We start from the raw sequence: 25,838 nt of genomic DNA on the forward strand, positions 1-25,838 counted from the left end.
CCATTTAGCGGATGAGGAAATAAAAAATAATTCAAATGGTTCGTAGTAGGCCAGCTTAGAAAGTATGGAGTCCTGCTGGAATCCAGCCCTACCTTCTAGGCCATTTTTAGTATGTTTTCCACCACTTACTCCTTGATTTTTGTTACATCAGAGAATGTTTGCCAATAAGAAATATTTGTGGACATTTAAAAAGATAACACTTTAATATACTGGAATCTAATGTTGCTCGGTATAGATAGAATGTATGTTGAGGAAACACTGGAAAGTGTTCTATAAAGGATGAGTGAAGTATAGAAAAGATTGCTATTCAACGGTGGTAATAAAAAAGGACCCATATTACTGAGTTTATTCAATTCAGACTTAACTCTTGGCAATAAGTTTCAAGAAAAGGTTTTACAACTTTCTGGGTTCTACTTATTTCTGTGTTTCTTCCATTTAAGAAGAAAAGCATACATTGAGTGAAGGCAGGTGGGATTCACTTTAAAAACTGTTAAGTCTTCCCCACAGCAGGCATCCTGGGCCACCTGAGACTGAAACCTCACCCGGGAGTGCCCCAGACTGCAGTCACCCAAGTCAGATTCTTGACAAAAAGGGAAAACCCTCCGCCTGCCCCCACCGCTTTGCTCAGTCTCACAAGTTCCCCCACTTTCCTCCCCATTGCTGAAAGCGGCCCCTCCCCAAGGGAAGCCTGGCCTTTGTGTGGCAGCCCGCAGGGCCTGGCGCTGGTGGGCTGGTGGCTCTGTCCCTTCTACTGAGTACCCACTGCCTTCTTCTTCATTTGGTCTAAGCTTCAGTGTTTTGTCACAGCCCAGAATATCACTGTTTAGTGGGGAATTTGGGCCACAGAAAGGTGAAGTTTTCTTGTGAGCACACTCCCTGCATTAAAAAAAAAAAATGACTCCTATGTTTCCATGTGTTGCTATTTAAATTTAAGACTGTCAGAATTATATCTCAGGAGGGCTATGATTTCGCAAAACTTGGGGGGCATAACTGAGCTGAACAAAGACCTAAATGGTATTTACTTAGCATTTCCCTGGCCCCACTGGACGGGCCCCCTCCTCACCCCTCCAGTTTGCAGTCTTTGCCCGCATCTAAGGGAAACACTCATTTTGTCATTGTTTCGCTCTTAAGTATACACTCATTTTAATAGTTACATATCAAACTTCATGTGTTTATTTGATATTTCAGATCATTAATTTTTCTTGTTTAGAGTATATACTTGTGCTGTGCTAAACAAACAATAAATAGTATAAACATCAAAGTTATAAATTTGCCTCTTTAATTTTTAAAGAAATAATACAGCTTACCTTCTAAGCATTCAGGAGTTTAACTGTTGCATTCATGCTGCTTCTCTTTTGTAAACCTCAAGGTTGTTCTGTTTCCTCATGAACAGGTGCTGCTTTCATGCTCCCATGTGTTCCACAGAGTAAGTCCACCCCTCACGCCTGCCCAGGTGCCCCACACATCGCTCTTACAGTGCAGAGAAACCATAGTCATTTTCAAGGCTCCTGAGAAGAGCCATTTATTTTATTCATCACCACCATCTATAGTTAAAGAAACATGACTGTAGGCTACAGTACAATTCATCCTATTTTGAAAATCATGAGTTTTCTGACAAAAGAACCACAAATGTTTATGTAACAGATTGTTGTCAGTAATGCATGTCAGTGACAGCTAAATTCACATGATCGATCTGCATGTGGTCCCATAGACACGCATGACTCACCTTTGTGCTAGTGGATTTCAGAAGTTTTTGATGTCTTTGCATGTATATTCTTGTAAGAAATCACTTTTGGAACAGGTTTCCTGAGGAAGGTGGTAGCACCTGATGAAACTTCCTCACTTGATAACCTAAATTGGGCTAAGTTTCATAGTTACGGGAGAAAAGAACACTGTAATTAGAACACTAACATTGGAAGTAAAGACGTTGTTTATAAGTAATTGTAAAATTTTAAGTGAAATGTTTTTCCTCAGGCATGTCTTCAGGCTTTTGAAAAGTTCACAAATAAGAAAACCTGTCCTCTCTGTAGAAAGAACCAGTATCAAACCCGAGTGATACATGATGGGGCCCGCCTGTTCAGAATAAAGTGTGTGACCAGGTGAGGATGCCAGGCCCATTTGGCGCTAAGCAGACACTTACAGGTCAGGCTATGACAACTAACTGGCTTTTTGTTTGTTTTTTGTTTTTTGTTTTGAGACAGAGTCTGGCTCTGTCGCCCAGGCTGGCGTGCAGTGGCCGGATCTCAGCTCACTGCAAGCTCCACCTCCCAGGTTTACGCCATTCTCCTGCCTCAGCCTCCCGAGTAGCTGGGACTACAGGCGCCCGCCACCTCGCCTGGCTAGTTTTTTGTATTTTTTAGTAAAGACGGGGTTTCACCGTGTTAGCCAGGATGGTCTCGATCTCCTGACCTCGTGATCCGCCCGTCTCGGCCTCCCAAAGTGCTGGGATTACAGGCTTGAGCCACCGCTCCCGGCCTAACTTGTTTTTTAAATAGTGGGATTTTATCTCTCTTCTTGGCCACTGTAATTTCCCCAGGGCCTTGTATAGCACAGGGCTTATAACAGCTACTGAAGTATAGTAGTTGGTTCAGAGTCATCATAAATTAGTCATTTTCAAATATCTGTGTTTTAGAATCCAAGCCTACTGGAGAGGATACGTTGTCAGAAAGTGGTACAGAAACCTGAGGAAAACAGTACCTCCCACAGACGCCAAGTTAAGAAAAAAATTCTTTGAAAAAAAGGTAGGTAGAGATCATGAATTCTCCAGATATGGTCTCTGTGTGGGTGATTCACTTGCGGTCAGGAAGGCTAACAGAGGTGATAAAACTTTGAGACTTACTTCACTTTGAGGGCCTTTTAAAAATGGTTGAGATGCTGCTAAAAATCCTATTTAACTTAAATTGACTTTCCAACCTAGACGGTAAAATACTTTTAGACTTTCTTTTCTAGTTAAATCATAAAATTAGGTGAAATCAGAACAACTTCTGTTTGGCCATTTTGTGCTAATTGTTTAAATAAACTTACCTCTTCAGACACAAGACTGGAAACCAGCTTAATTTTTCCCATCTCCTGGGCTATACGTAAATGAAGACATCTGCTGCACATCTCATAGTAATGAAAACGGAAGCCACCTATAAAAGTAAAGCCCCAGGCCGGGCGCGGTGGCTCAAGCCTGTAATCCCAGCACTTTGGGAGGCCGAGACGGGCGGATCACGAGGTCAGGAGATCGAGACCATCCTGGCTAACACGGTGAAACCCCGTCTCTACTAAAAAAAAGTACAAAAAACTAGCCGGGCGAGGTGGCGGGCGCCTGTAGTCCCAGCTACTCGGGAGGCTGAGGCAGGAGAATGGCGGGAACCCGGGAGGCGGAGCTTGCAGTGAGCTGAGATCCGGCCACTGCACTCCAGCCTGGGCGACAGAGCGAGACTCTGTCTCAAAAAAAAAAAAAAAAAAAAAGTAAAGCCCCCACATGCTCCCATTGTATTGAGTACCTCGTGGGGTCATCACAGTGAGCTTCAGAGCTAACTTCCATGTCTGCCCTTCCTCTTAACCACTATTTATGTTTCAGTTTTACTTTTGGGGGACTTATTTAATAATTCCCATTCCTTGTCCCCATACCTGCCCCATCAGCCTGTGGCTTCAGGCGAACAGCAGCAGCCCCAAGGCTGTCATATGAAAGCCTGAGAAGAGCTGTAGCATTTATAACGGCCCAGCACACAGTGGGTGCTGGAAATTCTGTATTTATTATTGCTATTAACTCATTTCCTAGAATATGGAGAGGAGTTACTGTGTGTTTGGCCAGTCTGTTCCTTCCGGAGAGCAGTGTCTCTCATCTTCAGAGATCGTTCATCTCGGGTGTTCCTTCTCAATTTGGTAAAGGACCGCCATGCACGATTGCGTCATCCTTTCTTTACATTCTTTCCAGTTTTTTATCTTCAGTCGCTGACAGTCAGTCTTGTTCTCTGGGCTACTCTTAGTAATTTCTAATATATCATAGTCGGTTGTCTCTTAGAAGTGATTTTTTTGTCACCTCTTATAAAATTTTAATTACAGATTTGATAGTCATTGTACCTTATATATATATTTTTCACGTGCACACATCATTTTATACGAACTCTTGAAGATAAAGGCCCACTGAAAGTGTTGGTGGTCTCAGCGCATTGCACTGGAGGAGAACTGGCCCAGCTTGCTGGAAACAAGTGAAGCAACCGTTACAATGTGCCTGGTGTTATCTTGTCAAGTAGCCAGTGAGGTTAAGTTTCAGCGTTCAGTGCTGAGGTGTTCAGATACCGCAGCCTTCAGCTTCATGGAAAAAGGAAAATGAAAAATAAAAAGCAAGTGACCAAGAGCAATCAGGGCAGGGAGACCTAATCAAACAGGCTCCTCAGCTTCTAATTCAGTCTCTCCCACAGAGAGATGGAACTTTACAAAGCAGATCCATAGCTCTGTCCCACCGGACGTTGGGTCCGCGGCCCTATGGCCATCCTACCTCCCCACAAATCCTTTTTTTTAAAATCCCTGGTTCATCCTGTCTGCTGCCCCCTCATCCTGAGTCCTCATCGCTCTGCACACCCCACTCTGATCCCCGCGTCTGCTCTTCTGAGCACACTCACGCCCGCACCCAACATGTCCTGCCTGTTCCTACCAATTCCCTCTGCCTTGCTTAAAATGTGCCAGTTTTTCAAAGCCTAGCTGAAATTTTCTTCCAATTTCTTTGGTCTTCTCTAAACCTCTATTGTGTGTTTAAACAATACCATCTAAGAGATCAAGAAGAACAGAAGCATGACTGATAGTCTAGCTTTTATATTACAAATGCGGTCTTTCCTTTGGGGCTTTTAAGATGATCTCAGAAGATTTCAATTATCTGGGAAGAAACTGACAAGGAAAACTGAGTTTTTATTTTTTGCGGGCGTGGTAGGGAGGTATATGTTAAGAACAAACTGTGTAAGTTGTTTTTTATTTTTATACATTTTTATACAGGGTTTTGTTATATTGCCCAGGCTGGCCTGAAATTCCTGGGCTTAAGTGAACCTCCCACCTCAGCCTCCCAGTTAGCTGGGATTACGGGCAAGAGCCACAGGCTAGGGCAGTGGCTTTCAGACTTTTCCTCAACCACAATAAGAAATATCTTCTAAACAATGTTAACAGAAAAACCTAACTCTGTAACGTATTTTAAAGAAGTTGATTCTGAGCTGATATGGGTGACTGCAGGCCAGGAAACCAACCCCCTCTCAAGGAGTCCTGAGAACGTGCACCCCGGGCGGTCGGATTACGGTTTGGTTTCATACTTTTTAAGGCAGGGGAGGGGGGAGTTACAGGCAAAGACATCAATCACTCCATGGAAGTTACACACTGGTTTGGCCAGAAAGGCGTGAAACTTGAAGTGGGGGCTTACAGATTCTAGGTGGATTCAGAGATTCTTTATTTGCAGTTGGTTGAAGGAGTAGGGCTCTAAGTGCTGGAGTCAGCAGCAGGGAATGTCTAAGTTGAGGATGCCGTGTAGCAAGACTGATGGCCTGCAGCGTGGCTCTCTTGCCGGGTATGGCCTTAGGTCTTGTTTGTAATTTGGTTTCTTACTGCCTCGAACTGTGTCGTCAGCCTTACCACCTCTTTTAACAGGATAGTGGTCGCTTGAGCTTAAACTCCAGCAAGGCGAGGGCATAATGAGGGGCGTCTCACCTTTCTTCCCATTGTGGCTGGAAGTTCCATTGTTAAGGTTGTCCTAGGGCCTCCTTGGCCAAGAGGGGGTTCATTCTGTTGCTGGGGCCTTAGGATTTTTTTTTCTGAGATCGAGTCTCCCTCAGCCGCCCAGGCTGGAGTGCAGTGGCACGATCTTCTCTCACTGCAACCTTCGTCTCCTGGGTTCAAGCGATTCTCCTGTCTCAACCTCTTGAGTAGCTGGGATTACGGGCACCTGCCATCATGCCCAGCTAATGTTTGTATTTTTTACTAGAGACAGGCTTTCCCCATGTTGGCCAGGCAGGTCTTGAACTCCCAATCTCAGGTAATCTGCCCGCCTTGGCCTCCCAAAGTGCTGGGATTACAGGTGTGAGCCACCATGGCCCGGCCAGGATTTTATTTTTAGCTTATAGCAATGACCCGCCACATGTATACATTTAACAGAAACATAACTTTCACAAAGCAAAATCTACTGTTACCACAGGCACCACACTGTAGTCATTTTTATTCCATTTCATTTCCAAAGTGCTCGGCCTACTACATTACTGTTATGAGTCAATAATGGGTTGTAGATATCAGCATGTCTGTATTATCAGTAACTGCCACCTTAAACGTAATACAAGTGACTGTGTTATCCCCTGAACTGTAATCTTACCTCATTCAAGTTTCAAGTGTGCAGGTGGGGAGCGACAGGAGATGTATACATACACACACACACACACACACACATCATAGTGAGGTTATACTCATCAATTGTTACATGAATAGGCATCCTATCATGTAACTGTTGCTCACTTATCCCATTTGGCCATAAACACTTGAAATCTGTAAACTCAAATCTCATGTTAAATAAATGAAGATTGAACTGACTGTAAGACAGTATATTAGCAGTGGGTAGTAGTTGCCTGTATGGGTCCATGCCCTGTGTGCGTATATACCTATATAAGTAGAACTCAAAGGCTGTCCTTTATAATAAAGACCACTTCTTCATCATTTACCAAATGACCTCACAATTTGATGCTTTTTTTCTTTTCTTTTTTTTTTCTTTTTTGGAGACGGAGTTTCACTCTGTTGCCCAGGCTGGAGTGCAGTGGCCGGATCTCAGCTCACTGCAAGCTCTGCCTCCCGGGTTTACGCCATTCTCCTGCCTCAGCCTCCCGAGTAGCTGGGACTACAGGCGCCGCCACCTCGCCCGGCTAGTTTTTTTGTATTTTTTAGTAGAGACGGGGTTTCACCGTGTTAGCCAGGATGGTCTCGATCTCCTGACCTCGTGATCCGCCCGTCTCGGCCTCCCAAAGTGCTGGGATTACAGCCTTGAGCCACCGCGCCCGGCCGTGATGCTTTTTTTCTACCTTTCCAACTGAATAAACTCATTCTGTGAGTAAAGGGAATCCTCTCGGAAATGTTAATCTACAATTTTAGGATGCCCTGCATGTTTAATGGAATCTGAAAGATTATCGAACTAGGTTATTGAATGTCACATTACCCAGCTGTGATGGTTAATTTATGTGTCAACTTGACTGGGCTAAGGGATGCTCAAGTTATCTGGTTAAACATTATTTCTGGGTGTGTCTGTGAGGTATTTCCAGATGAACTGAGCGTTCGCATCAGTGGACTCAGGAAAGTGAATTGCGTGTGCGCACGGGCACGGTCTCACTCTCTTGCATGGGCTTTCTCTCTCTCTGTCTCTGCCTGACTGCTTGAACTGGGACGGTGCTTTTCTGTAGATACACAGAAAGAGAGGTGTACCCATATAAATAGAAATCATTTTAAAATTACAAAATTGCTGTATACAACTTTATGCAATTAGAACTGAAAATATAATTGAAATTACTTCCTGTAAAAATAGCAAACATGGAAAGAAATTTAAAGTATGAAATGACTGAAAAAAATTATATGAGCATCTCAGTTTTTACTGAAAAGATATTAAATAAAATTTAACAGCCATTCTTAATAACGACAGACATTAGAACTGGAATGAAATTTCCTTGTCACAGTAAAAACTATGTGTTAAATACGAAAAACACCTTGTTTTAGAGAGTAAAATCGTAAAGAAAACTAGGTTCGTTTGTCATCACACTTGAGCCAATCCTTGCCAATAACACATGAAAACAAAATATATGTATGTGCATGTATGTGTACATATGTTATGTATATTATATAAATCCATACATGTATATTACAATTTTATATTTATATTAAAATAAGCCGAACAAGGAATGTACCACTGATAAAAAATTTTTTCTGATGGAATAAAAGGCTTGAATAACATGATAGATATTTTACACTGGAATGAGTAAAAATGTCCACTTAGCTTATATAAATTTAATGTAGTTTCTAACTCCCAAAGGAGTAGTATAGGCTGTGCATTTGGGATTTTACAGGTTAACTCTAAAGTTTATCTAAAGAGGTATGAAGTGCTAATAATTTTTTTAAAAGACAGATTGATGAGCTAGAACAGCCTTGTTAGATATCAAAATATATAAATTTGGCAACTAAGATTCTTGGGGAATAATAGACAAACAGTGAAACAGTATTAAGTCACACATCTCAGCATACAGGAAATTTTAGTGTACTAAAGAAGGTATTTCAGACCATTGGAGAAAAAAATTATTTGAGAAAAATCAGTTGGGAAATTGAGTTCATTCATGTGAAGAGGGATTAAAGAACACTGCTTTATACCTTACTGCCAAAAACATTCCACATGGATTACATTCTTAAAAACATTTTAATGGATACATGGAATTAATAGAGTCAGATGGCTTCGTGGGTGCCTGCTCTCTGCCTGTGCTTTGTTAGTCAGGGGAGATAAGGAGGGAACAAACAAACCACCACGATCCGAATAGAACGTGTGCAGTTCAGAGAGCTGGGAGAGAGCTTGGACCTGATTCAGCTCTGATGCAGACGGTACGTTGCACGATTGCCACAGTGGCTTTTACAGCGTTCTGAAGGCGAGGCTATAGAAAAACATTGCAAGGGCCGGGCGCGGTGGCTCCTCACGCCTGTAATCCCAGCACTTTGGGAGGCTGAGGCAGGCGGATCACCTGAGGTCGGGAGTTTGAGACCAGCCCGACCAACATGGAGAAACCCCTTCTCTATTAGAAATACAGTATTAGCCGGGTGTGGTGGCGCACGCCTGTAATCCCAGCTACTCAGGAGGCTGAGGCAGGAGAATCGCTTGCACCCGGGAGGCAGAGGTTGCAGTGAGCCAAGATCGCACCATTGCATTCCAGCCTGGGTGACAAGAGTGAAACTCCATCCAAAAAAAAAGAAAAAGAAAAACATTGCAAGAACACACTAGGTGGTAATTTGTCCTGGTTGACAAGGCAAAATGATCATTTTGATTTACATGTTTAGTACAAGTGGAGAATTTCTTCGTATATATTATATATTCATGTTTAGGGGTTGCATCCATTTTATTGTTCTTTTTTAAAGATGTAATCATATGAGTAGAATATTTGACAGCTCAAAACTGGAAGAGCTTAATAATAAATGTGAGACAAATAATACACAGACCCTATCTTAGTAAAGAAATTCATCATCCACAGAACAGTCTTTTTATCTAGCATAATAGTATACTATTATCAAGTTTATCCAGTTTAATCTGGGTGTAACATGTGAAAATGTCATTTTTCCAATGATAGAAACATAATTTTATTATTTTCACCAAGAAACAAACATATGTTTCAGTAAAAAAAAAAAAAAAAAAGAACTGCTTTCAAGTACCTATAAAAATTTTAACAGATTATAAGTAAAACGAGGCTTTTTACGCTTCTAGAAATCACAGATTAAGATATTTAAAATAAAAATATAACTGTTGGTCTCAGGTTCTCAGCTCAGTCTTCATTTTCTCATTACATTTGTTCCTTTATGTTTCCAAAAGTTCTTCAGAACTAAAAATGTATACGAAATAAGGACCAGCTTCAGGGCTTTTCAGTCTTCTGGACTCTGCTAAACTACTAGAGAAACTTGGGGCTTCAGCGAAGTCAGTGCCAGCTTTTTAAACTCATCCCACCAAGTTAGAGGAAAAAGCAAACACCACATACCATCAGAATCATTTCAGAAAAGAAAGATCATTTGAACACCAGAAAAGAAAAAAGTGCCTGACCGCACACTACAGGGTATTCCTTTCACACTGCGGACATTGGGCCTTATAAATGTTTCATTCCCTTGAATGTATTCTTTCTTGGCTGGCAGATATGTGAAAACTTGTTTGCTGTACTTGGGAACCATTGGTTTCGATCGAAGATAAGTTGCCTTTAGGGAAAGAGAAGTCTAATCAATAGAAAGAAGGGCAAGGAGGGATAATAGTTTGATATTTTTAGACATAGCTGATTAGAAGTGTTTGTTTCCCTTATGTTTTAGGATCTCACCAAGAGGGATATGTTTTTAATACTCAGGATGAGATTAGCCCAAGCCATTCTGTTTTTATAAATTAATCTATTTTGCTTGTTGAACTTTGTTCCTACATTTTTACTCCTCTACTACAGAGAGAGGTAGTGTTTTCTTCAGTTTTCATGCACCTTTTGGGTGTTGCCGAGTGAAACACAGGGACCCTCTTTCTGGAAGAGGAATGCTTACATACACTGCAGGTTTCTTTTCACAACTCTAAGATGTCATTGACACATTCCTAACAAAACCCAGCCACAGCAGTGATGTTGTGCTACAATGTAGGTCCTTTCAGCTATGTTGAAGTCTTGTGGTAAGAACTGAAAAGGTCAGATGTTGAGTTTTGTACCCTTAGGTAAGTGTCAGAGAATAAAAATTCACTCAGAAATGCCTTTGTCAGAGAGGGTGTTTGAGTTGTCTGGGGATGATACAGTAGTCCTCGTACACTTACTCATTCAGGTTTTGAGGAACGCAGATCAAAGAGGCCGGGAAAGGTCACTCGAGCTGTTCTGCTAATACCTAGCACCGTGTGTACAGAAAGTCCACAGTGGTGCCCAGAATGCAGCGGCTGGGCCTGCCTGCCTTTGATCCTTATCTAGAAACTCTGCTAGCATATGTCATATGATTGAGGTAGGGTCTTTTATTGCTGCAATTAAAACTTCTCAAGTGCATTATATTATCTCCACCCCAGCTAAAAGTCCCGGACATTGTTTAGAAAGTGGGGTGAGTGATTTGTCAGATGCTGGGGCAGCTTTAGGGGCTGTTGGCTCCCACACCCTCCAGCACAAGATTTCTCTGACTTTTTTCATTTACATCTCACCAAACAGCATAATGGTCTTAAAGTTTGCTTAGTCCTTTGACTTCCTTTATCACATAGAGATGGCAAACATTCTGTTGCTAACTTGAAGTGGCTCCAAGCAGCAGGACTGGAAGGATATTAAACCAGTAAAAGCTTATCAACTGATTCACTGATATGCTGTAAATTCCAGGCTTTTCATTTTGCTTTTGAGGACGGCCATAAGTCAACACATTAGTAAGCAATTTGCTGACATCAAGATGGATCACTTAAAAAGCCCTCCTGGGTAGACAGAGTTCACTTGGGTGCTTTTGTTAGTATATTTTTAAAAAATGTTTAGCCAGCTTGTTACTTGTAAATGACCAGTAGTTGTTTTACATATCAATAACTCAAACTCTTACTTAGTTTATCAAGTATCTGAAATGTGAGGCTTAAAAGGAAAAATACATTAAGACATTCATTCTTTGTAAAATTGAAAATGTTCAGGTATTTTGTCTGTTTCTGTAGAATTCATAATATCAACCATTTGTTTAAAAACTAGAAATCAATTGTCATTTGTTTTTGACAGTTCTTGCCCTTTCAGTTACTAAGGTCATCTAACCCACATGAAAAGTGAGGGAGTAAATAAAGGAATAAAGAACGTTGCACACAGAAGAATCTGACAATTAAAAATATTTAATAGTAGCTAACCACAGAATATTACTTTGAATTAACTACAATGATTAATAAATGTTGACTTTTACAAGTACCACCCTTGCTAACCTTTGAATACTCAAAGCTATAATATTCATCCCAGTTCACTTTTTAAATTTGTCATAAATGCCTATGAAAGGACTTTCAGTATATTTATTAATAAGCTAATGTCAATGTTATGATTATAAGCTAAAGTTGATGTTTTACTGAATTTTGACACTGGAAATAATTTCAAAATCATTTTAGGTAGGCAGTGTTTTTTCTCAGTTCCCCGAAAAAGGATTTCTGCTGCACTCCTTTGGAATATGTACATTTGAGGCATATATTTGCTCTCACTTCTCATCTGTTGCCAACCTAAAGTCAAAATTTCTTGAATGCTAAGGGCCTTACAAAGATGAATTGGTGCTTCCCTGAATCTAAGGCAGTCATTCAAGGAGATAAGCAATGCACACAGGAAAAAGCTAACACTGGGCAGCTGACGTGTGTGGAATGAAAGCAGCAGCAGTGCCCTGTGAGAGCTCAGAGAAGAGAGGTCACCTCCAGCCCAGGTACCTGGGACACATGGATCCCACTAGCCATTCATGTGCAGTCAAGGAAACAGAAATATCTAACAGTGATTCACTGAACGGAGTCAACAAGTTTGGCCAGACCCTAAGATTCACACAGGAAAGGAAGGAACAAGAAGGAAGGAGGGTGGCCCGTGGGGAGTGACCTGGGACAGCGTTCCCAGAGGACAGAGGCTGTCGAGGGAGGTGGGTGGGGCTGGGCTCCAGTGACTTGCCCTTGTGGGTCTTGCCCCCTGCATGGTCCCTCTGCCTGTGTCCTCACTCCTTCCTTCCCAGGTCCCTGTCCCACCGGCTGCGTCGGCCCAGGGCTGACTTCCCAGGAAGCCTGGCGATTCCTCCCTCCCTCCCTCCTCCGTGTCTCCCGAGTCCGGTGCCACAGCAGCACGCATTCCATCGCATTCCATCGTCAGCGGGGCTCTTCTTGCTACACGGGAGCTCTTTGTTAACGGAACCAGTGTTTGTCCTCCAGACTGTCGTGCTAGCACAGTGCCTGTTCCGTGGCAGCTCAGCACTTCCCCAACTCTTTTCACCCCAGCCCCTTTAGAAATTGTTGTCATTCACCGTGTGGATCCTGTAAGTGGTAAATTTAAGTTAAAATTATTTACTTTAGATTGACTGAAATGCATATTAATAGTCTTTAACCACCATTACATATAAAGGGAATTGTTTTTCTCATTGAGGAAATGCTTTAATTCCTCTTAAATTAAGGAAGAAAAAAGTATTGTTAATAAGTGTAAAATGATATTTGGTTACATAGGGTGAGTGGATATTAAAATATAAATTAGCCGGGCGCGGTGGCTCAAGCCTGTAATCCCAGCACTTTGGGAGGCCGAGACGGGCGGATCACGAGGTCAGGAGATCGAGACCATCCTGGCTAACACGGTGAAACCCCGTCTCTACTAAAAAAAAAAATACAAAAAAAAAACTAGCCGGGCGAGGTGGCGGGCGCCTGTAGTCCCAGCTACTCCGGAGGCTGAGGCAGGAGAATGGCGTGAACCCGGGAGGCGGAGCTTGCAGTGAGCTGAGATCCGGCCACTGCACTCCAGCCCGGGCGACAGAGCAAGACTCCGTCTCAAAAAAAAAAAAAAAAAAAAAAAAAAAAATATATATATATATATATATATAAATTAGACTTAACTGTATTAAAAGTCTATGTGAACTGCTTTCATGGACTGGCACTTGGAGTTGTGTACTTTGCGAGCCTTCATTGTAAAGGGGGTGCTGACCAGCACCTCTGGGGCCCAGGTGTGAGCACCCAGCCCACGCGCCTGTCCAGGTGCATATGGAGGCCACTCGGGTGGTTCCCGCCTGCTGCAGGGCACCCTTCCTGCAGGGAGCTGGGGAGAGACAATAAAATATTTTGTTAAAATTTTCAAGAAGTAATAAGTGCCAGGAAGAAAAATACAAAGAGAGGAAGGGGAGAGAGAGTGAAGTGGGGGTGAGATGTTTGAAATAAGGTGGAAATGTCTGAGGAGATGCACCCTGAACCCAAATGGAGGGACCGCGCCATTCCCTGGAACCTCTGTCCAGGCAGAGGGCAGCGCGGCTTGGCGTCTGGGAGGGGCAGGCTGGCAGAGTGTGAGCCGCTGGGCACAGGTGATCCTTCCAGGACCCAGACCCCTGTGAGGCCCTGAGCTGGGCGCTGAGCAGATAGGTCATTTTCAAGAGGGCGACCTGCATCCACATGAAAACTGGAAACTGCCCTCAGAGCCCCGGGGGTGTGAGGTCAGCAGCTGCGACCCAGACCAAAGAGGGTGAAGAGGGCAGGGCTGGGGACTCCCAGGGAGAAAGGGCCATGACTCGGCCCCTCCAGCACAGGGGCTTCCTGGGAGCCTCCGCTCCATGGCGTGCCCATGGAGGGGAAGCCCAGAGTAACCACACGAGACACACAGCTGGGGCTGCAGCGTGCAGGGCTGGGGAACTGTGTTCCAGGTGACAGGAAGGCGGCAGGCATGGCCTAGTGCCATGAAAATGAAAACACAGATCCCTGTTTGAAAGAGAAAACATGGGGAAAGTGCCGTTCAAGTACTAAAAGTATAAAGCTGTATGTACTTCTGTGGCCTCTCTCTCCAGTGGTCATGTAGTATTTTTTATTTGCTATTTAATGGTATTCTAAGAAAAAATTAAATTATAAATTTTATGACTTTCACAGCGCATCTTTACACCAGAATGTCAGTTTTAAGTGCAAATATAAGAGCATTTAATTCATACGTGGAATCACCAAAAGGTACACAGTTGGTATTTCCCACCCCCTAGTGCACACACATTTCCTTCTTTCTGGAAGAGCTGGATGCTAAGCACGGCTGGCTCTACTGTTTTGACTTTGGCTCTTGATACACACACGTTCTAGCCAAGCCCTGCCTTCAGCTCACTGAGGAATCAGGTCTGCAAGGGGGACCCTACGTTTCGTATCCCCTGGGAAGGCAGGTCCAGGGAAGTGACTTGCCTAAGGACGTGGTGCAGGGTTCAGTGTCACTGTCAGAATTCGAAGAGAAAAGAGAACACCTGGGACAGAGGCAACGGCTTGAAGCAACAAAGGCTAAGAATTTCCCAGATCTGAAGATGCAAGCCACAGATTTAAGAAGCCCAAGGAAGCTCAATATGACTTTGTTTAAGTGTCTAGTGAGCCTGCAGAACACGAGGCACTGAGTCATCTTGGAAGTGGCCAGGAACGAGGATAAACGATGGCAAACCCTGTAACCCTGCAGATTTCCCAGTGGGAACGGCAGAAGGTGGGATGACATCTCCGTGTTTCGGAGGAGACCTAACCGTCAGCCTAGACTTCCATATGAACCAAATGAAAATTACATTCAAGAAGAGAGGCAAAAGAAAAGCCATCAGACAAAAAGAGTGTGCCACCAGAATGTCTTCATTAAAGGAAATTCTAAAGGATGCATTGCATGAGGAAGGAAAATGGCCCCAGACAGGAAATCTGAGAAGTCAGTGGTAAAAATTTGAGTAAATCTAATAGACATTGATTCCACCAAACAAGAATAAGCATGTCTCAGGTTAAAAGAGAGACAGCGAGCTTATGACAAAAATAACATAAGCAGGAGAGGAAAATTAAGAAGTATGCTGAGATCCTTGTATTGGTTCAAGGGATAAAAATTCCAATTTAGACCTTAATAATGTAAGTATGTACTTCTAGGGCAACAGCTAAAAGAATAGAAACAGAGTTTTAACCTTCAAAATAGTAAAGAGAATAGAAAATTTTAATTGAAAAGAGCAAAATTTTAAAAAAATGGCAGGGCAGATGGAAGGCACAGAGCAGGATAGGTGTGCCGTTTGTGTGTCAGTAACAACACAAAGTGGACTGAGTGCTCCAGCACCAGATTATGTACATGTTACTCAGAGGAGATGCCTGAAAACATAAGAACTGTGTGTGTGTTGAGTGTGTATCACATATGATACGTACTATAATATACACATAAACTCTTCACAGAAGAAAGCTGATGTATTGATACCTGACAAAAGCGGTTTTAAAGCAAAGGCATTTATTAGAGAGAATGGTGTAGAACACCACACCGAGCAACTGTAGCACATATTTCCTTTCAAAGTACAAAGATACCATTATGAAAACTGACCATATACTTGTCCATGATGCAAATTTCATCATAGGTTAAGACATTCATGTTTTGTAATTTCAGCTTTTGGATTTGGGGGTGCCTGTGCAGGTTTGTTACTGGATGTATTGCAGGACGGCGATGTTTGGGGTACAGATGATCTTGTCACCCAGCTCATGAGCATAGCACCCAAAAGTTAGTTTTTCAGCCCTTGTGTCCCTCCCCAGTCACCCCAGTATCTCATGTTACCATCTTTATGTCCATGTACTTCAAGAAACTTAAGTCGTGTAGCGTGACCGCAGTGCAGCTGAGGCTAGAAATAAAATTTTTTAAAAAAACAGAAATATCTCACATTTGGAAATTAATAAACAGTTCTAAATAACCTATTATAATGGAAATTAGAAAAAATTTCAATTGAATAGCAAAAGTACATAACAAAACTTGTGGAATGGAATATTTCATCAAGACTTGTGGAAAGGACATTTGCGTCTGCCATGCTAGGTTTTCTTCTGTGGAATCAAACACCTGACTGTGGAATTAGTTTGTGATTCTTATGTATATTAACATACCCTAAGCATTTATTTGCTTCCTTGCTATATTACACCAGCTACTATTAAGACTGGAGCACTGAGTGTTAAGGGCCACTCTCCCTGAGATTTATTTGGTATGTATGCAAAATTGACAAGTCTGTGTTTTTCAACAAGCGCCTGCTATGGTCAGTGCACGTACTGAGCTCTTGAGAGGGTTTAAAGGCGGGATGTAATGACAGATGCAAAACCCTTTAAAAACCCTGGATGGTATTATCAGTGTTAAGAACAACACTCCTGGCCCCAGGAACTGACGTTCTAATAAAGGAGATGGGACCTGTATGCCACAGTGACTGAGGCAGAAGGAGGCATTTAGGTGACATCACTATTGGACCTCAGAGTCTTTGTCATAAATAGGGCCACTTAGGAGTCGCCCAACACAGTTGTTCAGAGCATATGAGCTCTATTTCCATCTAACGTGTTTGAAGGAAAATGTACTTTAAACAGTCCTAATGATGCTGTCTTTGGAAGTTTACCTTGAGCTGCAAGTAACTCATTCATGTAACATCAGGACAGCTGGGATTCCTCCAGGCATCCTGTAGAGAGAGAGAGACACTCACATATGATAGAATATATGCACACACAGGTGATACTGTAACATAAATGCATATCAATGTACATATGTATGTATATGTGGCCCACGCACTTACTGTGTTCCTCACGTGGCTTCCGAAAGCTCACTCACAGCGATACCCATGCTTGGAGTTGGGAGGTGACACCTCAGGAATGATCAATAATGCTGTGTTAAGTAACTTTGCATATTTAAAAAATGTGATAACTTCTGTGACCCTGGTTCTTCAACCTGAATGGGCCTCAGAATCACCTGGAGGGCTTGGAAAACACAGATTGCAGGGCTTACCCCGCCCCCCACCCAGACTGCCCTCAGCAGGCCTGGGGCAAAGCCTGAAGCTCTGCTTTTCTCTCAGGTTCCCAGGAGCTGAGGCTGCAGGGTCTGGGCCCCACTTTGAGAATAAACACCCAGATCATATTGATTATTTCATTCAATTTATCAGTCATTCCAAATAGTACTTTTATGTTCAAAACTCATCTCAGAACATACCGCACAACTTGAAACACTTCGCAAGGTCTGGATAGAATGTGACCCTTTCTCTGAGGTATAATTTTGAAGGAAGAAAAGATCTTGCTTTTCAGGCATATGTGGAAAGTATCTCACACTTAAAAACAATTTACAGAAAACCTGAATTACAAAGCATCAATTGGAGGTCACTGTATATATTTCCAAGTAATTCTTCCTTTTACAACATATAGAGAACTCTTCTTTCAATAATTTATTTAGATATTATTAGATATTTAAAAGGCCAAGGAACAAAGAAAACTAAAATTAAAGCCTTAGGAAACATTAGCAATTGAAGACCCTAAATTAAGATACAGCTGCTTGGCAATTATAATTACATTCAGAGTGAAAGAGAATTTGACTCATAAATAGAAAAGCAGCTTCCACCGGGCTTCCAAGTACGGCTAATCCCAAAACACAGGTGCCTGGAAGATCCTCAGCCACCCCCTTCATTCAAACCCCAACCCTTGTGGACCGCCTGCTGTGTTCACAGAATGTTCTTTACTCAAAAGGATCTCTCATCCTTAAAGCCAATACTCATTCTTCTAACATCCCAGGACAAAGGCAGCTCATAGTCTCCACAGCACTCGACCCTGTGCTGTCTCACGATCTTTTTGCAGAAGGGAGAGAATTGGAAGAGAATTCCATGTCCTCAAAGGCACCTTCCGAAGTCTGGGGACTTAAATACACATGACGTTCTGCCAGGTGACCTTCTGCCAGGTTGCTCCACATTAAATAAAAAAAAGAAAAAGAACGTGAGGTCTCCGGTAGACTAGAATATTTGAAACCTGGACAGTCATGGACCATCCAAAATGCATTTTCCCCATCACACATCTAAACGTGTGAGATCCCCATGGGCCCTCTTCATTTCATCCTTCGTTGGGCTTCAAGCCCGATTCCATGAAGCAGATGTAACTCCTGAATCAGGGCACTTCTAACTGCTGGACAAAGAACCCTCGAATTTCAGTGACTGAAAGCCGGAGCTTCCGTCTCCTAGGACAGTTCAGGTGTCCTGACTTGCAGGCAACATGCCAGCCTGTGAGGCTCGGGAACTGTCTCCCTCTGTCCTTCATCTGCCACCCCCTGGGCCTGGAGAACACCCAGAAGAGACACGAGCCACGTCCATCTGGAAGAACTATTTCATGTGGCCCCACCTGGGCTTGGGGGAATGGGAGATGTCATCTCTGGGGGAGCCACAGCTCTGCCCTTGAAAGGACAAGCAAGAGGGCAGGCACCGTGGCTGACAGTCACCACTGGCACAGCCTTTCACACACCTTACTCTCCTTTGCTTTACATTCATCTTCACGCTTCCTGAAAAGGAGCTGCTGGTGTGGTCCTGAATGAGCTACCTCTCCGAGCCTCAGATGACACCGGTGACTGCTCTGCAATGACTCAGACCTTTATAGCGTAGGATGGCTTGAACCTGGGAGGCTGATGCTGAGTAAGCACTGATGGCCCCACAGACTCCATTCTGGGTGACAGAGCAAGATGCTGTCTCCACCAAACCAAACAAAAATACCAAAAAACCAAAATACTGTATTCAATTAATAAACGTTGAAGTGATAATATTTTGGATATGTTGGGTCAAATACAATATTAAAATTAATTTCGCCTTTTAAAAAACTTAATGTGGGCTGGGCGCGGTGGCTCAAGCCTGTAATCCCAGCACTTTGGGAGGCTGAGACGGGCGGATCACAAGGTCAGGAGATCGAGACCATCCTGGCTAATACGGTGAAACCCCGTCTCTACTAAAAAACACAAAAAACTAGCCGGGCGAGGTGGCGGGTGCCTGTAGTCCCAGCTACTCGGGAGGCTGAGGCAGGAGAATGGTGTAAACCCGGGAGGCGGAGCTTGCAGTGAGCTGAGATCCGGCCACTGCACTCCAGCCTGGGTGACAGAGCGAGACTCCGTCTCAAAAAAAAAAAAAAAAAAAAAACTTAATGTGACTGCCAGAAATTTTAAAATTACATATGTAGCTCACAGTACGTTTCCGTGGGACGGAGCTGATCCTGCAAAATTCAAATTTTTCTCTCAACTTTTAATTTCAAATGTGTTCCTGCTAATGGTCAAAGCTCACAACCAAGGAAACAGCGGGGGAGGGAAACAATCTACCCTTTTCCCCTACCCTCCTAAATTCTTGAGCTGGAGCCCTGTAAATGAGACCAAAAGCTTAACAAAAGAAAATTACACAGATTTACTTAATACGGCCCACTTGATCTGGAAGCCTTCCTAAGGCAGTGGAGACCTGAAGAGACAGTGAGGCCTGAGCGCCTTCTCCGCTAGGCTGGATTGAGGACGCGGAGGCCGTGGGGAAGCGTGCAAGGGGAGTGAGCTGAGGGTGGTGGGTGGGAACCACGGCAGGGCCTGTGTGTGCTCAGCCTACTCGCGGCTCCCTCCGTCTTTGGAGACCAGGGTGCCTCTCACAGGAGGGTCCTGTGACCCACTTCAGGGGTGGGGAGGGGTCAGACGGTCCCTCCTGCAGCTGTCATTTCGCACATTCCTTTGGGAAGGAACGTTTTTCCTTAAAATATTCAGTGTGCCAAGGTGCCCTATTTTGGGGTAGTGTATTCTGAACCCCATTAGGTAGGGGTTCTTGTGGTCATCTGTCCAGATAGATTATCTGGATTTATAGTTAAGTTAGTTAAGTAAGACAGACATGTATCTATTTCCCTAAAAAGTATTCTTTGAAGACAGAGATGAGGAAGGTTACCAAAATAGATGGTCAGGCTCCAGAGCGTTTCCCTGCAACCTCCACCAAGCTCGGGTGTGAGCCTTCCCCTCCCTCTGTCCTCCCCAGTTCACAGAAATCAGCCACCGAATCCTGTGCTCATACAACACCAACATTGAAGAGCTCTTTGCAGAGATCGATCAGTGCTTGGCCATAAACCGCAGTGTTCTTCAGCAGTTCGAAGAAAAATACAGCCATGAGCTCACAGAAGAGGAATGGGAGAAAATCCAAGCACAGGTAGGCACGGCTGGCGGCCCGTTAACCAGCGGACTCAGCTGCAGCCGGGGAGGCTGTGGGGAGCGGCTTGTGGCGGGAGGTCGAGGACTCACTTTGGGGAGCCGAGGCATGTCAGGCCCGCGGTAACCTCTGCCGTAGCTGCCCCTGCACCCATGGTAGGACCTTCGTCGTGGGCTTTAGGGTGATGGCAAAGGTCCCTTCGGTTTGAAATTCTGGAAGTTCCTGTTGTATGATGCCGTTTTGTGAACCGTGAAAACACCGAAGGGAACACATCGCCTTCCCAGGTTTCCTGAAAGTTCCAGCCTGAGAACGACCATGAGATGACTCAAGCCAAGGCGGGGAAAACTTACTTTAAAAACCATAAAATTAGGAAGTTTGGGAAAGTTTAGCAGTTAGTCAAGTATTTTGAAAAGCAGTCCTCTTGATTGCTTACTTAAAAGGAAATATTAATGTTCAGCATTTTAGAAAGTATTTTTGTTTCAAAATTGCTTGTCACGGGTGTCAAGTTAGTGTCACACTAACCCTTTCCACAGTTCCCAGGAGTAACAGAGCATATATATATAATTAATGGGATTTTAACACAGAACGAAACTTGTGCATGTTTAGAAGACCCATGTCTCGGGGCACATGATGCTCATTCAGTTAAGTAACTTTCTGCTGTGATGAAACTCACCTGCGTGGTCTCCTCCTGTCCTGTGTGCTGCAGGCTCTGCGCCGGGAGACCCAGGAGTGCTCCATCTGCCTGGCCCCTCTCTCCCCTGCTGGCGGTCAGCTCGTGGGTGCGGGCCAGCGTTCCCGAGAGACGGCCCTCCTGTCCTGCTCACACGTGTTCCACCATGCGTGTCTGCTCGCACTAGAGGAGTTCTCCGTGGGAGACAGGCCTCCTTTCCATGCCTGTCCTCTCTGCCGCTCCTGCTACCAGAAGAAGATTCTTGAATGTTGAATTCATAGTCAAGGAAAGTTAGGTAATTCTGAGGAAAGAAGTTTCCCATCATTTTGGATGAACTGCCTGAGTTCTGGGTTAAGTACTACAATGCAATCTTTTTCCCAGGGAAATAAGCTAGTGGTAGTTGTAGGAAATCTAAGTCTATTTTAAAAGATGACAGCCCATCTAATTTTAGTCTTTTGTCTCTAAAAAGTAAATTTCAAATTTATGAGTTGAATCACTTGAAATATGAAAGGCAAAAAATGAGAGCTTGCTTGCTTTTAAAAATGGAAGGTAAGAGACAGCTAGTGTCTGACCGACACTCCTTACAGTAAGTCCCAAATGTAAGACACTCCTTAAGCTCCAAATGTTTCCACTGAGACTTTGCCTTAGAGCCTTTGTCATTCCTAATATCCGTTTTGTAATAATTGCTGTATTTCTGTGTCATAAAATGTGAAAATATTCAGTTGTATTCAACATCAAAAAAATGCAAATGTGAATGTCTTAGAGCAATAAAGACTGTTTTAGTTCATACATTTAAAAAAATGCGAACCTTTTTGGATAAGAATTGTTTATGTCACTGGTTTACTATTACTGGGAGCTTGGTTATTTACAGTAACCAGTTACAGTCTCATCAGTTAGGTTAACCCTAGCCAAGTAACAGGTAAAGCCCCAAATCTCAGTGGCTCGCGGAAGACACGTGATTTCTGAGGTGTCCAACCCACGTCAGCCATGGGGTGAGGCAGGGTGAGGGTCTGCCAGGTGTGACCCTGGCTCCCTTTTGTCTTGGGACACAGTCTCCTTTGCCCCAGAGTCCCCAGTGAATCCTCTCACTGCTGGTGGAGGGGCAGGAGGACATTGTTCCAGGCCATGCTTGGAAGTGGCGCTCACCACTCCAGCCACAGGTAACTACAAGGGGCGAGGGAAGGGCAGGGTGTGGGTCTAAGGGGAAGAAGCCAAGTGGGTGTGCACATGGCACACGCTCAGAATAACCCAGCGTCTAATGTGAGAAGTACCAACATTTCTATCTCATTCCTTAGAAAAAATACTCTCGTGGGTTTTGTGAGGTACACATTATATAGCTACATATGTATCATTTATGAATAAATATGCATGTATTGTGGTGTGCTCAAACATTTTTTAATGATGTATACCATCAAAAAATTTGGAGACTAAGTTGGAGAATGCTTTGAACAATGAGTAAGCACTTCTATTGTAAGAGAGCAGAGGGAAACTGAATCACAGAACCTCAATTTTCTGTAAGCTGACATTTCTCTCCCCATACTGTGACAGGCAAAGCACTGGCATGTGACAAAGGCTGGGGCAGTCTGATTCTGCCGCCCCAAACTTTGGATCTAGAGGGAGGGACAGTCCCGGAGATACACGGATCATTCAGTGATGGGAAGAGCCCAGGAAAGGCTGTGCCTAGGGCTGTGCCCAACACTTCTTCCGGGGCTTTCTCATGACATCCGTGGGCCATGCCATACACTCCCCGTGAACGCCTTTCCTGCTTATGTTGGCAGAGCCCATTTCTATTCTTTGTAACTAGTGCAGTACTTTACTGACGCAGGAACTAGTGTTAGTTGTAGGCAACAGATACTCAGGAAAATCGGTGGGATGAAAGGCAGGAATGGTCATCTAACTTCACTGAGGATGAGGGTCGTGAAAATCCCATGAGTACTGAGAGTAGTCCAGGGCAGCCTGTGACAGTTAACAGAAAATCAGGTATTTTCTTACTGAAAAGTGGCCATGCAATGGCACGCCCATCGAAGGCTTGGGAGACCAAGTTGCAACCACAGAACCATAAAAAGGACCTGAGTGAAGTAGCTGCTTCTCTGGACAATTTGAAGATAATGACATATTGTCAGGTCAAGTCATGAAAACAATGCAAGCTTTTACACAATTAATCCACAGCCTCATCAGGTCTCTTCTATGAAAATTGGGACACTGACCAAGAAAGAGTGGGGCCTTCAGAACCATGAGTTCATGGGAGGACTCGGTGGACAGGGGGAGCCCTGTCTGCTGCCCTCAATGTGGCTTCCCAATCAGCTACCGCAGTCCCTACGGGATGCGGCCGCTCCTCCCTTATTTTAACAGGTTGTAACCCAGTTGTCTGGTAGTCACCTGGCAAGATGAAGCCACTTCTTGTGCCTTCTCACACATCCCTCTTTGCCTTTAAATCCACTTAATTAGGAGCCTGCCATTCCACGAGCTGGGGGAAATCATTAAATCAGTATCAAGTCCAGAAAGAGAATTCTTAAGAGAATTGTGGGACTGGAGGCATTTGATAAGAATAAAGGTTATAATCTAGAATGCGGATACCTGTCATCAATCTTTACCAACCAGATAATAGAACTGTAAGGTACATGACTGAAAAAGAAACTGAAAACCTCAAACAAAGAAAGAATGAGACTGCGGTTGTACTGGCCTGTATTTCCATCCAGTTCATCTGCCCACTATGAGTGTGGCCCCAGGCAAATGTCTGCAGCTTTCTGAGTGGCGTTCCTTATCTGTAAAATGCAGGTGTGTATTTTCTGCTTCGCAAGGTGGTCCTGGGGGTGACTGTGGGACCACAGAGCACTCGACCCTCCACACCACACCCCAGGCCCCTCTCACCACCCCTGCTTCCAAGTCTTTGATGAGATTCCACAGTAAAGACTACAAAGAAAAGAAAAAGTAAATCACTCTTCAGACTGAAGGAAAGCTAGGCTAGAGAGGTGGTAAGGAGGAAGTGAGCAGGAGGAGAAGGACGACGCTCCACTTGTCACTTAGTTCTCTGATTCTACTGTGAAGTCCACACAGAACAACTGTGGATGACTTCAAGATGCTGTAAAAGAAAAGCTGCAGAATCACTATAACTAGCTACAGCAGTAACAAATGTGCTTGGTTCTGAAGTGTCCGTGTTTGTACGCAGCATCCAATAACAGCTTTTCAAAGGAAAGGAAAGCAAAGGAGAAAATATTACAACAGCCACAAAACGGTTTGAGTAAGTGATAAAACTTCAGTTCTCAGATCCATAGCCCACAGGTGACTCTCCACCTCCTCACGCTCAGACACGACAGGTTCTCCTGCATCACTCTGGTCCTCTACAGCCACTCACAACACCAGGGCCGCCCTGCTGTTCTTAATCCAGGCTCATGAACTAGACTTCTGTAGCACTTTGAGAAGTAACAGCAGAACACCATATCCAAGAATAATGAGGTTTTGTCTGAAGTTCCTATTTGATTATAGTTAACCTTGAAAATAAATGTTTCCTAATTAAAGAACACAGAATTGGAAGTTAAATAACTTCTCTTGAAAAGCTAAGTTTATTGCCTAATATTCCTTCAAGACATATGGATCAATCACCAAGTTTTGAAATTTTGTCTATTTGTTAGTTTTAGGAACTTCTATTTTCTACAATGCAACAAGTAATTTGCATACACACTACTTTTGCTTCAGTGGTATTTGCAGCAATAATTTTTACCTAAACAATATTCAAACACAAAAAAACAAAAAATACTCCAAAAAGGTCTTTGTATTATTTCCTCTTTCAAACCACAATCCAAAGGGATGCTTTTCAAACTGAAGTTTGCCATCTATTAGGAGGCCACAAAATAACTTAGTGTCTGTCTAGTATTTTTAAAAATAACTAAAACAGAAGGTGCCAGCATGCGCACTTAGGAAAAATGGGTACTGTCTTGTTACATTTTTGCTTATATGTATCTGTGTGTGTGAGAGAGAGAGAGAGAGAGAGAGAGAGAGAGAGAGAGAGAGAGAGAGAGAGAGAGTGTGAGTGTGTGTGTAATGGGTTATTTCTTACTGTGGTCAAAAAGTTGAAAGCCACTGACGAGTAGGTTTCTGTCTGCCAGTAAATTAACCAGATGCTAACAGCATTTATTCTTCCAAGAACTCTGGGTTAAGCTGCCCAGACCACAAGTAGGTGCTGTTCAGTCCTTTTATGGAAAAAATGAGAGAAATCAAACAAGTCTAAATAATTCAAGTAATTAAATAAAATACATGCTATCAATTATTGATGATACATTTTGGGTTATAAGAAATTGATCTACCAATAACTGCACAACAGAGAAAGAAAATATCCATTTCTTCCTTAATTCAGCATTCATCAGAATTATTACTGCCCTGTATAAAACTGAAATGGAATTAGCCTACAAATACCCTTAAGTTTTAGCCATGATGGCATTTAAGATGGAAACAACAAAAGTATAAGCCCCACATATAAATATGCTTATAAACCAAATATGAAATCACTTTTTGTAAAACTTTAATTTCTAAGACATTTTAAAGTCACACTGAAAGTATCTCATCGAAACAAGAGTAACAATATGTAAACAAAACCGTCCGTAAATAAAAATGTTTACTAGTCTACTAGTGTGTCCAAATGTTACTTTTAAAAGTTAACATTATACCAGTTTTTTCAAGTTTAAAAAGTAGGTGCTGCATCTATGTTCACATTTTTTAAAAAACTTACAAGAATTCTGCCTTTGGCCGGGCACGGTGGCTCAAGCCTGTCATCCCAGCACTTTGGGAGGCCGAGGTGGGTGGATCACGGGGTCAGGAGATCGAGACCATCCTGGCGAACACAGTAAAACTCCGTCTC

The 25,838-nt window shown here is 43.3% G+C and overlaps 1 protein-coding gene and 1 long non-coding RNA gene across 8 annotated transcripts in view; one reads left to right on the forward strand and one right to left on the reverse strand.

Annotated features, from left to right (window-relative positions):
- The window catches only part of RNF32 (ring finger protein 32), a 38,075-nt gene extending 16,355 nt beyond the window's left edge, over positions 1–21,720 (forward strand). The window contains exons 5-9 of the mRNA XM_010368157.2: positions 1,394–1,426; positions 1,975–2,099; positions 2,633–2,741; positions 20,146–20,313; positions 21,020–21,720. Coding sequence (XP_010366459.1) covers positions 1,394–1,426; positions 1,975–2,099; positions 2,633–2,741; positions 20,146–20,313; positions 21,020–21,256 — 672 coding nt within the window. The 3' untranslated portion in view covers positions 21,257–21,720. The remainder of the gene's footprint in view (positions 1–1,393; positions 1,427–1,974; positions 2,100–2,632; positions 2,742–20,145; positions 20,314–21,019) is intronic.
- On the reverse strand, positions 11,368–25,797 carry LOC115898153. Of its 7 annotated transcripts, none has more exons than XR_004057867.1 (6): positions 25,710–25,758; positions 23,363–25,173; positions 20,987–21,225; positions 16,924–18,072; positions 13,262–16,809; positions 11,368–12,694 (listed from the first exon to the last, which is right to left on the reverse strand). It is a non-coding gene; the product is annotated as an uncharacterized LOC115898153 (long non-coding RNA). The 7 variants fall into 7 exon arrangements; XR_004057865.1 differs by having other exon boundaries at positions 11,577–12,694; positions 13,262–13,460; positions 16,750–16,809; positions 23,363–25,797; XR_004057869.1 differs by having other exon boundaries at positions 25,041–25,797.
- Between the last annotated feature and the right edge of the window lie 41 nt (positions 25,798–25,838).

Source organism: Rhinopithecus roxellana, chromosome 6 (assembly GCF_007565055.1).
Source record: "Rhinopithecus roxellana isolate Shanxi Qingling chromosome 6, ASM756505v1, whole genome shotgun sequence".
Classification (NCBI taxonomy): Eukaryota; Metazoa; Chordata; class Mammalia; order Primates; family Cercopithecidae; genus Rhinopithecus; species Rhinopithecus roxellana.